The following is a 17,500-nucleotide window of genomic DNA, read 5'->3' on the forward strand; positions in this document are numbered from 1 at the left end:
ACATCACCTGAATATGCCTGGTGGGCAAATAATCAGTCTTTACCACCTTGGTTTCCTCCCCCTATGAATTACAATCCACATCTTCACTCTACACGCTGGTTGCCATACTCATCCTTCAAAAGTCCGTATGTTAACAATCATTCAGCCTACGCATCAATGAACATTGCGTTTGAAACTCTAGTTTGAAGTAAACATTAGTGTTATGATTCAATTTGACGCTGTCAGATCTGAATTCTTACATTAGATCTGTTAATGGTGTGTGTGTGTGTGTGTGTGTGTGTGTGTGTGTGTGTGTGTGTGTGTGTGTGTGTGTGTGTGTGTGAGAGAGAGAGTGTGTGTGTGTGTGTGTGTGTGTGTGTGTGTGTGTGTGTGTGTGTGTGTGTGTGTGTGTGTGTGTGTGTGTGTGTGTGTGAAAAAGAGAGAGATTGAACAACTGATATAACATTGACATTATTATTATCAATCAATCACTTCCCTCCTTGTGACAATGCTGATAGCTGAGCTATTTTTGTGTGAGAAATAATACGTACATCACTGCTTATTATCATATGGTTTGTTATCAATGTAATCAAAAGGATCTGATTACATTTTTTTAATGCATCATTATGATTATGTGACAGTGTTGCTGCTACTTCTGAATTTATGGATCAACGAAGTGCTGACATTGCAATTATCTGTGAAATGAACAGCTAATTATCTAATTCTGCATCATTTGAAAAAAAAATGATGAGTGAAACTGAACTGATGTGTGGAATAAGAGGTCTTTATTTGCACCCTTGTGTCCGTTATGGTGTATATTATTGATCATTGAGTGTATGATAAGATTGATTTGCTGACATTATTCAGTTTGATTATTATGAATTTCGAATTGTGACAATGCTCATGGCTGAGCTATCTTTTTTTGTGAGAACAAAATACGTTCACTTCCTCTGTTTATCATATGATTGTTAACAATGTAATCAAAAGGAGTTGATTACATTTGTAAGTGCATCAATATGATTATATGACGGTGTTGCTGCTATTTCTGAATTTAAGGATCAACGGATTCCTGACATTTTAATTCTCTTTGAATTTAGTAGCAATTTATTTAATTCTTCATCAATTGTCAGTGAACTTATGAGTTCAACTGAATTGATGTGTTGACTAAGTGGTGTTTATCTTCACCTTGTGTATGTGGTGGTATATATAGATTTGGAAATATAGTGTCTGACAATATTGGGTTGCTGACATCATTCAGTTTTATTATTACGAATTTGGAATTGTTAGTATAACATTTATAATTATTGTTATTATATACCTGTATTATATTTTTTTCAAATTGCAAGCAACTTTTCAACAGGCATGCATAGTCTGTGAAAAAGTAGTCACTTTTCATTACTTGCTTTTCGTCATTATTTGAAAAAAAAGGAAAAGAAAAAAAGCTGTGGAATTATAAACATTACCATGACTTCAACTAAAACATCTTGGCCGAATAAGGAAGGGCTTCGCATTGGACACCTGAATATTAATCATTTATATAACAAAATGACTGATGTTTCAAATGTGCTTTTTAATTCTGGAAAAAGTTTTCATATGTTTGGTTTTTCTGAATCCAGACTATCAGATAATGTGTTAGACTCTGACATCATTGTTCCAGGATATACTCTTATTCGTAATGATCCTGTTAAAACGAATGAAACAGGCATTACTGTTTACATAAGTGAATCAGTTACATATAAACGACTAGCTCATCTTGAGGTTCATGGAGTTGAATCAATATGGATTGAAGTTAAATTGAAAAGATCTCCGCCCTTACTATTAGGATTTATTTATAGAAACCCTTCTGAAAGAGTAAATTGGGCAGATAACTTTACTATTATGATGGACTCTGCAACACTGGATTCAAAAGAAATCTTGCTCTTAGGAGATTTTAATATTGATTTAATGAAGCCACATAAAAATTGGAATAATACAATTAATAGCTTTGATTTGCAACAAATGGTTCAGTTACCCACTAGGGTCATGGCTGTTTCTAAAACTCTTATTGATCATATTTATGTGTCAGAAAAACAAAATATTATTGAAACATGCGTTCCTATTTTATCTTGCAGTGATCATTATCCAGTTTGTCTTACCTGGTCAAGGAAAGGTATTAAAATCCCTAAAGCTGGACATAAAACTGTAACTTATCGTCGTTTCTCGCGTTTTAATAAAAATGATTTTCTCTCTGATTTAATTCACAGTCCTCTTTCTGAAGTCTATAGCTTTCAGAATCCTGATAAAGCTTTGGAGCATTGGTATAATATTTTTATTTCTATTTATGATAAACATGCACCATTAATTACGCACAGAGTTAGACATATTGAGAAACCAAAGTGGCTTGATCAAGAAACAGAAGATGCTGCAAACCACAGGGATTATTTGAAAGCAAAGGGTGATTTTGAAGGATATAAACGGCAAAGAAATAATGTAAGTTCCCTAAAAAGAACTAAAAAGAAAAACTATTTCACTGAACTAGTGTCATCTAAACAAGATTCAAAATCAATTTGGAAAGCCATTAATTTATTAACAAACAAGCGTTCTAATTCACACCCAACTGCCATGAAAAACATTTCTGCTGATAAACTTAATTTACATTTTTCTACAGTGGGAGAAAAAGTTATTCCTATTGATAGAACACAAGAAAATGATTTAAATACCTTAATAGATCATTGCAAATCCAAGAGAATAGAGGCAGAAATGCCGCTACAACACATGACTGTGTCTGAAGTTTACTTTGCACTTGTTCATCTCAAACAAACAGGAACCCGGGGTGTAGATAGAATAGACAGTAAAATATTGAAAATAGCTGCTCCTGTAATAACAGACACCTTGACATACATTTACAACTTATGCATTACCACTTCTTATTTTCCAACAGCATTTAAGCAAGCTAAGGTAATCCCTCTGTTTAAATCAGGTGATCCTTCTGATCCTTCTAATTACAGGCCTATTTCAATCCTGTCACCACTTTCAAAACCCTTGGAAAAACATATATATAAACATGCCTTAGCACATTTTGATAAAAACAATTTATTCCATCCAAAACAATCTGGTTTTCGCAAAAAGCACTCATGTCATACAGCTCTTATAAATCTAATTGATCAATGGCTAACCAACATAAATTCTAACAAATTTTCTGCAGCACTGTTTGTTGATTTTGCAAAGGCGTTCGATGTTATTGATCATTCTCTTCTCATTAGGAAATTGTCAATATATGGCATGCAATGCACCACCATTAATATTCTTAAATCTTTTCTTTTAAATAGAAAACAAATTACATTTACTAATGCATCATATTCAAATGAAAGTACTTTGAAATATGGGGTCCCACAGGGATCTGTTTTAGGCCCATTATTGTTCTCCATTTATGTCAATGATTTACCACTGTACATAGATAATAACTGTGAGTTGTTTGCAGATGACACTACAATTCATTCTAGTCACCATTCCATAAATTATTTATCAAAAACTCTACAAGAAAGCATTGATGCACTCCTGAATTGGTCAGAGTTAAACCATATGTCTCTTAACCATACTAAAACAAAATTTATGCTAATAACCACAAGACAGAAACGACAAAATCTATTATCGAGCATTCCACCTCTTTATATTAAAAATCAAGTATTGGAAGAAGTGTCTCACCACAAAGTCCTTGGTGTAAAGATTGATAATAATTTATCATGGCATGATCACATTGATTACATCTGTAAGATTGCTTCCCAAAAAATATATCAGTTATCAAAAATAAAACATTTCTTGAATCTCCACTCGCGAAAGATTTTTTTTTACAATCACATCTTGTCAAATATTGATTATGCATCCACTGTGTGGGATTGTGCAAGTGCTAATGCTTTGAAACCTTTAGCCAGTCTTCACAGAAGAGCAGTTAAGCTTATTATGCTAAAAAATCACACTCCTTCAGAATCTGATTATACAAATTTGCAAGTATTACCATTTCAAAAAAGGTTAATGTATAATAAAGGTGTTATAATGCATAAAGTGATGTCAGGATATGCACCGGAGACATTACGTGATAATTTTATTTTGAACTATAACAGACTAAAAATCATCACACCGACTCCACGTATTGACCTTTTCAAATCAAGCCTTCTATATTCAGGTGCGGTCCTATGGAACTCACTTCCTATTTTTCTTAAGCATAAAACAAACACAGACAGCTTCAAAAAAAATTATATGTCGCACATAATGCAACTAAACATGTGCTGAATGGTTCAACAATTCATTTAAAATGTATGTGCATGTTAAACTAAATTATAATAATATGCAGATCTAAATTAAGATATGTTAAAAATTGACATATTTATTATTGGAAATTGTACTTAAAATGCAGCATGACAAATGTATATCTGTATATATATATAATGTATTATAAGTTTGATGTGATAGTTATTTGATTATATTGTTTTCTGTTCTTGTTGACCCTATATTAGGGCGAGGGCTGGATGTAAAAAAGCAATATTCTTGCTTATCTATTACCCTCGATAATAAAGATTTTGTCTTGTCTTGTCTTGTCTTGTCTCTCTCTCTCTCTCTCTCTCTCTCTCTCTCTCTCTCTTCAACTCACTATCCGTTGCCAAGGCTTCGCTCTCCAGCTTGTAGCCCAGGTAGACCTTGATGAAGGCAAGGATGACGGACACCACGCCAGTCGTCAGGGCGAACGTCGCATACAGAACTATGGCCTGCGCAGGGAAAAGACACCACGAAAACTTAAAACATGTCATACTCGAGGGCCATGTAAAATACGCCGGGAAAAGATACCACGACACTCAGAACACAGTAACATACACCACGTCGGACACTCAGAACACAGTAACATACACCACAACACTCAGAACACAGTAACATACACCACCACACTCAGAACACAGTAACATACACCACCACACTCAGAACACAGTAACATACACCACGACACTCAGAACACAGTAACATACACCACCACACTCAGAACACAGTAACATACACCACCACACTCAGAACACAGTAACATACACCACCACACTCAGAACACACTGGTAACATACACCACGACACTCAGAACACAGTAATATACACCACGACATTCAGAACACAGTAACATACACCACGACACTCAGAACACAGTAATATACACCACCACACTCAGAACACAGTAACATACACCACGACACTCAGAACACAGTAACATACATCACGACACTCAGAACACAGTAACATACACCACGACACTCAGAACACAGTAACATACACCACGACACTCAGAACACAGTAACATACATCACGACACTCAGAACACAGTAACATACACCACAACACTCAGAACACAGTAACATACACCACGACACTCAGAACACAGTAACATACACCACAACACTCAGAACACAGTAACATACACCACGACACTCAGAACACAGTAACATACACCACGACACTCAGAACACAGTAACAAACACCACGTTACAAAACGTTTTGAGATTTGACATTATCCAGAAAAGTGAAAATGACGTGACGTAACAGGGGCGGACGAGGGGGGGTTTCTGGGGTTTCCGGACCCCCCCCCCCCCCCCCCCCCCAGCCAAAAAATTAAAAAAAAAATTTTGTGTTTTTTTTTAGTTGAGTTTCAATTTTTGGGTGTATTAATCAGTGACAAAATCTGCTGCCTGAAACTGGTAATGATCATCCTCAGAATGCACCATATTGCACCATTTTGCATCCTTTTTTTCAAAATTTTCCGGGGGGGCATGCCCCCGGACCCCCCTAGCAAGCTAGGCGCTTCGCGCCTTCACACCCATATCTTCACAATATACTTTTGGAACCCCCTCCCCCCCATAAAATGAACTGATCCGCCCTTGCGTAACACAATTTCTGAAATGCAAGGCCTCCTGGTGCTCCTATGTGGTGCACGCAAACACTCTTTTTACTTGCTGTTAAACACCTTCCAACTACTTGATAGTTCACTCAGAAATATCTACTCTGCCGCCTGATGTTAAGCTGATATTGCCGTTTTTTTGCAACAAGTTTGCCTTAAAATTGCGTATATAGCTGCTGCCATTTGTGGGTATGTAGAAAGGTTGTTTCAGAGACTATATGCATTTGTCTGTCAAATGAAACCAAATTTGCCCGGGAGTACCGACTGTGCATTTAAATCGGCCTGCGAGGCCCTTTGGCCGCTCGTTTAATTCTACTGTTTAAAGCTATCGTCATTAGCTTCAAAGCAGGCTTGATCAGTTATCACGACAAAGGCATACTGATAAAAGTGATGCAGTTCAAACATAGAATAATTATGCCTGTTCGTTGCTCGTAAATTGTTTGCTTTGAAGCCCACTTTAATTTGTGTGTAGGCTGTATGTATCATGGGTTGCTGTTCCTGATGATCAGTGCTGTGTATTTGTCTCAATGATTTACATGCGTGAACCGTTACATTTTTATATCCATAGTTTTTTTTTCTTTTGATGTTTGTAAAGCGGTCAATATAGCCATACATACATGAGAAACTTTAGAATGGTAATTACAAAACTAATGGTAGGTAATTGGAACGTTTATTATTGACAAAATTAATTTTTTTTTTTTAAAATTCTGGATTTGGAATTAACGTTGGCAGCCTTTCTGTATCTTTAGACTAGGACCCAGAGACTGCTATATGGCGGTGAGTATAGCGCTATACGAGAAACTTTAGACTAGGACCCAGAGACTGCTATATGGCGGTGAGTATAGCGCTATATGAGAAACTTTAGACTAGGAACCAGAGACTGCTATATGGCGGTGAGTATAGCGCTATACGAGAAACTTTAGACTAGGAACCAGAGACTGCTATTTGGCGGTGAGTATAGCGCTATACGAGAAACTTTAGACTAGGACCCAGAGACTGCTATTTGGCGGTGAGTATAGCGCTATATGAGAAACTTTAGACTAGGACCCAGAGACTGCTATTTGGCGGTGAGTATAGCGCTATACGAGAAACTTTAGACTAGGACCCAGAGACTGCTATTTGGCGGTGAGTATAGCGCTATACGAGAAACTTTAAAATAGGACCCAGAGACTGCTATATGGCGGTGAGTATAGCGCTATACGAGAAACTTTAGACTAGGACCCAGAGACTGCTATATGGCGGTGAGTATAGCGCTATACGAGAAACTTTAGACTAGGACCCAGAGACTGCTATATGGCGGTGAGTATAGCGCTATACGAGAAACTTTAGACTAGGACCCAGAGACTGCTATATGGCGGTGAGTATAGCGCTATACGAGAAACTTTAAAATAGGACCCAGAGACTGCTATATGGCGGTGAGTATAGCGCTATACGAGAAACTTTAAAATAGGACCCAGAGACTGCTATATGGCGGTGAGTATAGCGCTATACGAGAAACTTTAAAATAGGACCCAGAGACTGCTATATGGCGGTGAGTATAGCGCTATATGAGAAACTTTAGACTAGGACCCAGAGACTGCTATATGGCGGTGAGTATAGCGCTATACGAGAAACTTTAAAATAGGACCCAGAGACTGCTATATGGCGGTGAGTATAGCGCTATACGAGAAACTTTAAAATAGGACCCAGAGACTGCTATATGGCGGTGAGTATAGCGCTATATGAGAAACTTTAAACTAGGACCCAGAGACTGCTATATGGCGGTGAGTATAGCGCTATACGAGAAACTTTAAAATAGGACCCAGAGACTGCTATATGGCGGTGAGTATAGCGCTATACGAGAAACTTTAGACTAGGACCCAGAGACTGCTATATGGCGGTGAGTATAGCGCTATACGAGAAACTTTAAAATAGGACCCAGAGACTGCTATATGGCGGTGAGTATAGCGCTATACGAGAAACTTTAGACTAGGACCCAGAGACTGCTATATGGCGGTGAGTATAGCGCTATATGAGAAACTTTAAAATAGGACCCAGAGACTGCTATATGGCGGTGAGTATAGCGCTATACGAGAAACTTTAAAATAGGACCCAGAGACTGCTATATGGCGGTGAGTATAGCGCTATACGAGAAACTTTAAAATAGGACCCAGAGACTGCTATATGGCGGTGAGTATAGCGCTATACGAGAAACTTTAAAATAGGACCCAGAGACTGCTATATGGCGGTGAGTATAGCGCTATACGAGAAACTTTAAAATAGGACCCAGAGACTGCTATATGGCGGTGAGTATAGCGCTATACGAGAAACTTTAAAATAGGACCCAGAGACTGCTATATGGCGGTGAGTATAGCGCTATACGAGAAACTTTAAAATAGGACCCAGAGACTGCTATATGGCGGTGAGTATAGCGCTATACGAGAAACTTTAAAATAGGACCCAGAGACTGCTATATGGCGGTGAGTATAGCGCTATACGAGAAACTTTAAAATAGGACCCAGAGACTGCTATATGGCGGTGAGTATAGCGCTATACGAGAAACTTTAGACTAGGACCCAGAGACTGCTATATGGCGGTGAGTATAGCGCTATATGAGAAACTTTAGACTAGGACCCAGAGACTGCTATATGGCGGTGAGTATAGCGCTATATGAGAAACTTTAAACTAGGACCCAGAGACTGCAGGTGAGAAGAACAAGGACAAGATAACAATCAACAAGTATTCACCAGAAACAAGGACAAGATAACAATAAACAAGTATTCACCAGAAACATGGACAAGATAACAATCAACAAGTATTCACCAGAAACATGGACAAGGTAACAATGAACAAGTATTCACCAGAAACATGGACAAGGTAACAATCAACAAGTATTCACCAGAAACATGGACAATATAACAATCAACAAGTATTCACCAGAAACATGGACAATATAACAATCAACAAGTATTCACCAGAAACATGGACAAGGTAACAATCAACAAGTATTCACCAGAAACATGGACAAGGTAACAATCAACAAGTATTCACCAGAAACATGGACAAGGTAACAATCAACAAGTATTCACCAGAAACATGGACAAGGTAACAATCAACAAGTATTCACCAGAAACATGGACAAGGTAACAATCAACAAGTATTCACCAGAAACATGGACAAGATAACAATCAACAAGTATTCACCAGAAACATGGACAAGGTAACAATCAACAAGTATTCACCAGAAACATGGACAAGATAACAATCAACAAGTATTCACCAGAAACATGGACAATATAACAATAAACAAGTATTCACCAGAAACATGGACAAGGTAACAATCAACAAGTATTCACCAGAAACAAGGACAAGATAACAATCAACAAGTATTCACCAGAAACATGGACAAGGTAACAATCAACAAGTATTCACCAGAAACATGGACAAGGTAACAATGAACAAGTATTCACCAGAAACATGGACAAGGTAACAATAAACAAGTATTCACCAGAAACATGGACAATATAACAATGAACAAGTATTCACCAGAAACATGGACAAGGTAACAATGAACAAGTATTCACCAGAAACATGGACAAGGTAACAATGAACAAGTATTCACCAGAAACATGGACAAGGTAACAATCAACAAGTATTCACCAGAAACAAGGACACTATAACAATCAACAAGTATTCACCAGAAACATGGACAAGGTAACAATCAACAAGTATTCACCAGAAACATGGACAAGGTAACAATCAACAAGTATTCACCAGAAACATGGACAAGGTAACAATAAACAAGTATTCACCAGAAACATGGACAATATAACAATGAACAAGTATTCACCAGAAACATGGACAAGGTAACAATGAACAAGTATTCACCAGAAACAAGGACAAGACAACCATGAACAAGTATTCACCAGAAACAAGGACAAGATAACAATCAACAAGTATTCACCAGAAACAAGGACAATATAACAATCAACAAGTATTCACCAGAAACATGGACAAGGTAACAATCAACAAGTATTCACCAGAAACATGGACAAGGTAACAATCAACAAGTATTCACCAGAAACATGGACAAGGTAACAATCAACAAGTATTCACCAGAAACATGGACAAGGTAACAATCAACAAGTATTCACCAGAAACATGGACAAGGTAACAATCAACAAGTATTCACCAGAAACATGGACAAGGTAACAATCAACAAGTATTCACCAGAAACATGGACAAGATAACAATCAACAAGTATTCACCAGAAACATGGACAAGGTAACAATCAACAAGTATTCACCAGAAACATGGACAAGATAACAATGAACAAGTATTCACCAGAAACATGGACAATATAACAATAAACAAGTATTCACCAGAAACAAGGACAAGGTAACAATCAACAAGTATTCACCAGAAACAAGGACAAGGTAACAATCAACAAGTATTCACCAGAAACATGGACAAGGTAACAATCAACAAGTATTCACCAGAAACATGGACAAGGTAACAATCAACAAGTATTCACCAGAAACATGGACAAGGTAACAATCAACAAGTATTCACCAGAAACATGGACAAGGTAACAATCAACAAGTATTCACCAGAAACATGGACAAGGTAACAATCAACAAGTATTCACCAGAAACATGGACAAGGTAACAATCAACAAGTATTCACCAGAAACATGGACAAGGTAACAATCAACAAGTATTCACCAGAAACATGGACAAGGTAACAATCAACAAGTATTCACCAGAAACAAGGACAAGGTAACAATCAACAAGTATTCACCAGAAACATGGACAAGGTAACAATCAACAAGTATTCACCAGAAACATGGACAAGGTAACAATCAACAAGTATTCACCAGAAACAAGGACAATATAACAATCAACAAGTATTCACCAGAAACATGGACAAGGTAACAATCAACAAGTATTCACCAGAAACAAGGACAAGGTAACAATCAACAAGTATTCACCAGAAACATGGACAAGGTAACAATCAACAAGTATTCACCAGAAACATGGACAAGGTAACAATCAACAAGTATTCACCAGAAACATGGACAAGGTAACAATCAACAAGTATTCACCAGAAACATGGACAAGGTAACAATCAACAAGTATTCACCAGAAACATGGACAAGGTAACAATCAACAAGTATTCACCAGAAACAAGGACAAGGTAACAATCAACAAGTATTCACCAGAAACAAGGACAAGATAACAATGAACAAGTATTCACCAGAAACATGGACAAGGTAACAATCAACAAGTATTCACCAGAAACAAGGACAATATAACAATCAACAAGTATTCACCAGAAACATGGACAAGGTAACAATCAACAAGTATTCACCAGAAACATGGACAAGGTAACAATCAACAAGTATTCACCAGAAACATGGACAAGGTAACAATCAACAAGTATTCACCAGAAACATGGACAAGGTAACAATCAACAAGTATTCACCAGAAACATGGACAAGGTAACAATCAACAAGTATTCACCAGAAACAAGGACAAGGTAACAATCAACAAGTATTCACCAGAAACATGGACAAGGTAACAATCAACAAGTATTCACCAGAAACAAGGACAAGGTAACAATCAACAAGTATTCACCAGAAACAAGGACAAGGTAACAATCAACAAGTATTCACCAGAAACATGGACAAGATAACAATCAACAAGTATTCACCAGAAACATGGACAAGGTAACAATCAACAAGTATTCACCAGAAACATGGACAATATAACAATCAACAAGTATTCACCAGAAACATGGACAAGGTAACAATCAACAAGTATTCACCAGAAACAAGGACAATATAACAATCAACAAGTATTCACCAGAAACAAGGACAATATAACAATCAACAAGTATTCACCAGAAACATGGACAAGGTAACAATCAACAAGTATTCACCAGAAACATGGACAAGGTAACAATCAACAAGTATTCACCAGAAACATGGACAAGGTAACAATCAACAAGTATTCACCAGAAACATGGACAAGGTAACAATCAACAAGTATTCACCAGAAACATGGACAAGGTAACAATCAACAAGTATTCACCAGAAACATGGACAATATAACAATGAACAAGTATTCACCAGAAACATGGACAAGGTAACAATCAACAAGTATTCACCAGAAACATGGACAAGATAACAATAAACAAGTATTCACCAGAAACATGGACAAGGTAACAATCAACAAGTATTCACCAGAAACATGGACAAGGTAACAATCAACAAGTATTCACCAGAAACATGGACAAGGTAACAATCAACAAGTATTCACCAGAAACATGGACAAGGTAACAATCAACAAGTATTCACCAGAAACATGGACAAGGTAACAATCAACAAGTATTCACCAGAAACATGGACAAGGTAACAATCAACAAGTATTCACCAGAAACATGGACAAGGTAACAATCAACAAGTATTCACCAGAAACATGGACAAGGTAACAATCAACAAGTATTCACCAGAAACATGGACAAGGTAACAATCAACAAGTATTCACCAGAAACATGGACAAGGTAACAATCAACAAGTATTCACCAGAAACATGGACAAGGTAACAATCAACAAGTATTCACCAGAAACATGGACAAGGTAACAATCAACAAGTATTCACCAGAAACATGGACAAGGTAACAATCAACAAGTATTCACCAGAAACATGGACAAGGTAACAATCAACAAGTATTCACCAGAAACATGGACAAGGTAACAATCAACAAGTATTCACCAGAAACATGGACAAGGTAACAATCAACAAGTATTCACCAGAAACATGGACAAGGTAACAATCAACAAGTATTCACCAGAAACATGGACAAGGTAACAATCAACAAGTATTCACCAGAAACATGGACAAGGTAACAATCAACAAGTATTCACCAGAAACATGGACAAGGTAACAATCAACAAGTATTCACCAGAAACATGGACAAGGTAACAATCAACAAGTATTCACCAGAAACATGGACAAGGTAACAATCAACAAGTATTCACCAGAAACATGGACAATATAACAATCAACAAGTATTCACCAGAAACAAGGACAATATAACAATCAACAAGTATTCACCAGAAACATGGACAAGGTAACAATCAACAAGTATTCACCAGAAACAAGGACAATATAACAATCAACAAGTATTCACCAGAAACATGGACAATAAAAAACGAACAAGGACCGATTAAGACGTTATGTCTTCATCAGCAAAAAAGCCTGTAGACATGATTCTGGTTAGTATTTTTTCATTGTTGTTGTTGTTGTTGTTGTTGTTGTTGTTGTTGTTGTTGTTGTTGTTGTTGTGAGAACCTTTAATGTTGTTAATTTTTGTTCACCGACCTGGCTTTCATGCACCTCCGTGATGATGGCGTGTAGACTTTTCCCCGAGAGAAGCAGGCCAGACAGGACGAAGAGGCTGCCAATCACGATGCATGCTCTGCAACACAGGCAAATTGATGGACAAAGGAATGAGTGAATAAATAAATAAACAAACAAATGAATAAATGATCAATAAATAAATACAATAATTAATACAATTAATGAAATAATTAATACATCAATAATCACAATACGTGATCTGCAAAACAAGCAAAGAGATAGATGAATTAATTCATAAATGATAAATAATAAATGATAAATGATAAATAATAAATGATAAATGATAAATAATAAATGATAAATTAGTGATAAATCACCCAATATATACAACAATACATCAATAAAGATCAAAACAAGCAAACATGTAACTTGGTGAGTACATACATAAATCACTTAATGAATACAACAAGGAATAAGTTAATCATTGAATCAATAAATAAATCAATCTTACTTTCTCTCTTTGGCTTCTGAATACAAGTCAGCAGTGCTGCCGTAGAATCTCCACAGGACTGCGACAGAGGATAACCCGTCTAGGGTTGCATCAAGCTGAAACAGACAACCAGCAATACATTCATTACCTGCACTGGATATCAACGATATAGTTATATCACACAGCAGCATATTGCATATTGACACACACACAATATGTCGTTTATTCCAACATTTTTCAAAAACAAGCAATCGACAAGCAAAACAGTTAATAGATTGATCCGTAATGGTGCACATGATGGTGTCACACTGATCCGTAATGGTGCACATGATGGTGTCACACTGATCCGTAATGGTGCACATGATGGTGTCACACTGATCCGTAATGGTGCACATGATGGTGTCACACTGATCCGTAATGGTGCACATGATGGTGTCACACTGATCCGTAATGGTGCACATGATGGTGTCACACTGATCCGTAATGGTGCACATGATGGTGTCACACTGATCCGTGATGGTGCACATGATGGTGTCACACTGATCCGTAATGGTGCACATGATGGTGTCACACTGATCCGTAATGGTGCACATGATGGTGTCACACTGATCCGTGATGGTGCACATGATGGTGTCACACTGATCCGTGATGGTGCACATGATGGTGTCACACTGATCCGTGATGGTGCACATGATGGTGTCACACTGATCCGTAATGGTGCACATGATGGTGTCACACTGATCCGTAATGGTGCACATGATGGTGTCACACTGATCCGTAATGGTGCACATGATGGTGTCACACTGATCCGTAATGGTGCACATGATGGTGTCACACTGATCCGTAATGGTGCACATGATGGTGTCACACTGATCCGTAATGGTGCACATGATGGTGTCACACTGATCCGTAATGGTGCACATGATGGTGTCACACTGATCCGTAATGGTGCACATGATGGTGTCACACTGATCCGTAATGGTGCACATGATGGTGTCACACTGATCCGTAATGGTGCACATGATGGTGTCACACTGATCCGTAATGGTGCACATGATGGTGTCAAATTGAACAAGAAAGACAACTTGTAGCAGCAGCTGTGTGTGTGATAGCGGTCTGATCACAATTACTATACTGACGTCCAAAAGAAACGCGAAAAACAGTCTTGTGTCATTTATTGCCTAATAAAAAATCGTACAAAAATTTCAATTTCATTATTAATGTCCAATTTTTGGTAGAGTAGAACACTGACTTATGGTCCATAACACAGTAAACTCAAACTCAAACTCAAATTTTATTGGCTTCAATTTTCACAGAAGAATTTGTCTTGCGCTTGGGAGAAAGTAAGAGTATAACATATAAAAACAGCATTCATATCACATTTCATGTATCACACACAGTAATCACTAGTATAAGCCTACAATTATCACATTTGTACCTGTATCATACATGCAAATAAATAGTATCACATTTCCACGTATCACACACAATATATACATTACATAACATACAGCAAGCTTCCATCTCCCGCGCCCCCCCCCCCCCCCCCCCCACACACATACATATCCTCGCACGTGCGTCGACTCCATACAAATAACATCATCAGTCCATTAACTAAAATGCACAATGACTAGTAGTGGGTACATGATACTTAATACGTGCTCAACTAGACCTGCTAACTAAAATAATAACAGAAACAAAAACAAGGACTGGGCACAACATTTACACGTGTGTGACCTACTTACATCAAGTGCCTGTGATCTATAAATAACAATGATTGCGTTTAACACTATTGTGACTAGCACTGCCACGGCGTTTACGTCCTGCCTGCCCAAGCTTGCCACCAAGAAACTTCCCAAAAATCAGTAACTGTAAAGAAATCTGTCTAGCAAGCTTGAATTAAGTCCAATCACCACCAAATTGTGTGTACTAATTCAAAAATGGATGCCCAGTTCAGTCGTGCTATTTATAAGTTTGTCACGCGATTTGTTTTAGCAAAGGGGGGTGAAAGGGGGGTGAAAGGGGGATAATTTGTGTTTTTTAACGTTTTTTTGTGTGTGTTTTATTTTCTACTGCTTTTTTTAAAAGTTATTTTTTAACAGAAAGTATTATAAATAATGTTATAACCAAACAAGGTGTAAAACCTATGAATTAGCTGAAATATTGTTAACATTGTACACAGAAATAAGGAGACAGTACAAAGAAAAAAACAAGCAAATCACGCATTCACTCACAGCATCCTGACTCAAATGAAACAAAACTGTAGATCTAACACTCACCAAATGATGTCTAGGTAATCCATATTGAATATAAGTCACATTTTCACAACAAAGTACCAACTGTACACCTATGAACAATTCCAAAAGGATTTGAAGGCTCCAGCCATCCATTGTTATCAGTGCTGCCACGCCCCCATAGCTCCTGCACGATTCCGAGATACATGTTCGTCTAGCAGTATCACCGCCAACCACGTGTAGTTTGCCGACTCGTACTAGCAACAACGGGACTGTTTCTTCCTCACTTTCACTGCTTGTATCGCTTTCGTGAGGCGAAAACGATACGTCCGAATCATGCTCTACGGGATCCTCTAGGTCCAACATCCGAAGAATCTCCTCCCGAGACAAGGCTCGCCTTTGATTCATTTTTTTTCCTCAAAAACGCACACAAATCAGGCGGATTTGCAAATGGCAGAAGGGGACGCCAAGTGTATCAAGGGAAACAACTCAATTTATTTGCAAGCTTCAAAAACCGGGAAGCAATCACGAGTCGTGTACCTTGTATGTCTAATACTAAAATAGTCGCTTCCCGTCCGTGGGCGTTGCAGCGCTATTACTAATATAGTCGCATCCCGTCACGAAAGTGTTAAAGTAAAACATGAATAATGCCGATGTTTGCTAACAATGAATACATAACAACTAAGATAAGAATGTATGTGCTTTCATAATATGATTATTTTATAAAACACAGTGGGGAAATTTGGAAAATAATTTTATACGAAACTGCGCACATCGAGTCGAGCTCTGTAGCGTGTGTGCTCGGAGGCAGGAGACACACATGGTGGATTAAAAAGGATACCCCGACTTCGGCAGGGCAGGGCAGAAGGAGGTACAAGACGGTGTGCTGTATTGCTGTGTGTGAGTGTGCTGTGCAGACCTTCTGTGTTATGTGCATGTTCTATTCTAGTCTGTCCGTAGGCTTCCTCTGATGGCCTATTGTGTACAAGGGGAGGTCACTTCCGCCTTATAAACAAATACATGTGGAGACCCACAGAAATACCATAGCATCGTAATGAAAGAGGGCAAAAATACTAATAACAGCAAGGTAAGACAGGTCTAGGACATTATTTCTAGGACTGACTAAGCAATGGAACAGCATCATGATCTTCATAAGCAAATGATAGTGAGAACAAAACAGAATTCTTACTCTTCTGACTGCTCCCAGTGATTGACATTCAAAACATCCATCCTGTTCTATTCTAAATAGTTGTAAAAAAACTTCATAAGAATAATGTTAAACATACATACTTGATTTGTTTAAACATAATTCTAGTGTAAAAGTATACTTTATAAGTTGTGGAGATAATTTTAAAACATGAAGATAAAAAACACAACAATAACATGACAACATTAGAGTACAATGCATTCCTAGCTAGCTCTGAGGAAAACACCATTGTACATTTTTCAGTTTCACATGCATGCACTAAGTGGTATCATTGAGAACTGAGATGGCGGATGGAATAAACGACTTCCGCATGCGAGAGGTTCTAAGGTTGAGGAGA

General features: G+C 37.7%; 1 protein-coding gene across 3 annotated transcripts in view; it reads right to left on the reverse strand.

Moving 5' to 3' along the window:
• LOC138978961 (transmembrane protein 163a-like) overlaps positions 1–17,500 on the reverse strand; it is a 38,187-nt gene that overhangs the window by 3,833 nt on the left and 16,854 nt on the right. For all 3 annotated transcript variants that reach the window (XR_011459874.1, XM_070351778.1, XM_070351776.1), the window contains exons 5-7: positions 13,744–13,838; positions 13,254–13,350; positions 4,607–4,721 (exon numbers count right to left, since the gene is read on the reverse strand). Coding sequence is in view for 2 of the 3 variants with exons in the window: in XM_070351778.1 (XP_070207879.1) it covers positions 4,607–4,721; positions 13,254–13,350; positions 13,744–13,838 (307 nt within the window). In the remaining variant the exon portion in view is untranslated. The remainder of the gene's footprint in view (positions 1–4,606; positions 4,722–13,253; positions 13,351–13,743; positions 13,839–17,500) is intronic.

The sequence above is a fragment of the Littorina saxatilis genome, linkage group LG10 (assembly GCF_037325665.1).
Source record: "Littorina saxatilis isolate snail1 linkage group LG10, US_GU_Lsax_2.0, whole genome shotgun sequence".
Taxonomy (NCBI): Eukaryota; Metazoa; Mollusca; class Gastropoda; order Littorinimorpha; family Littorinidae; genus Littorina; species Littorina saxatilis.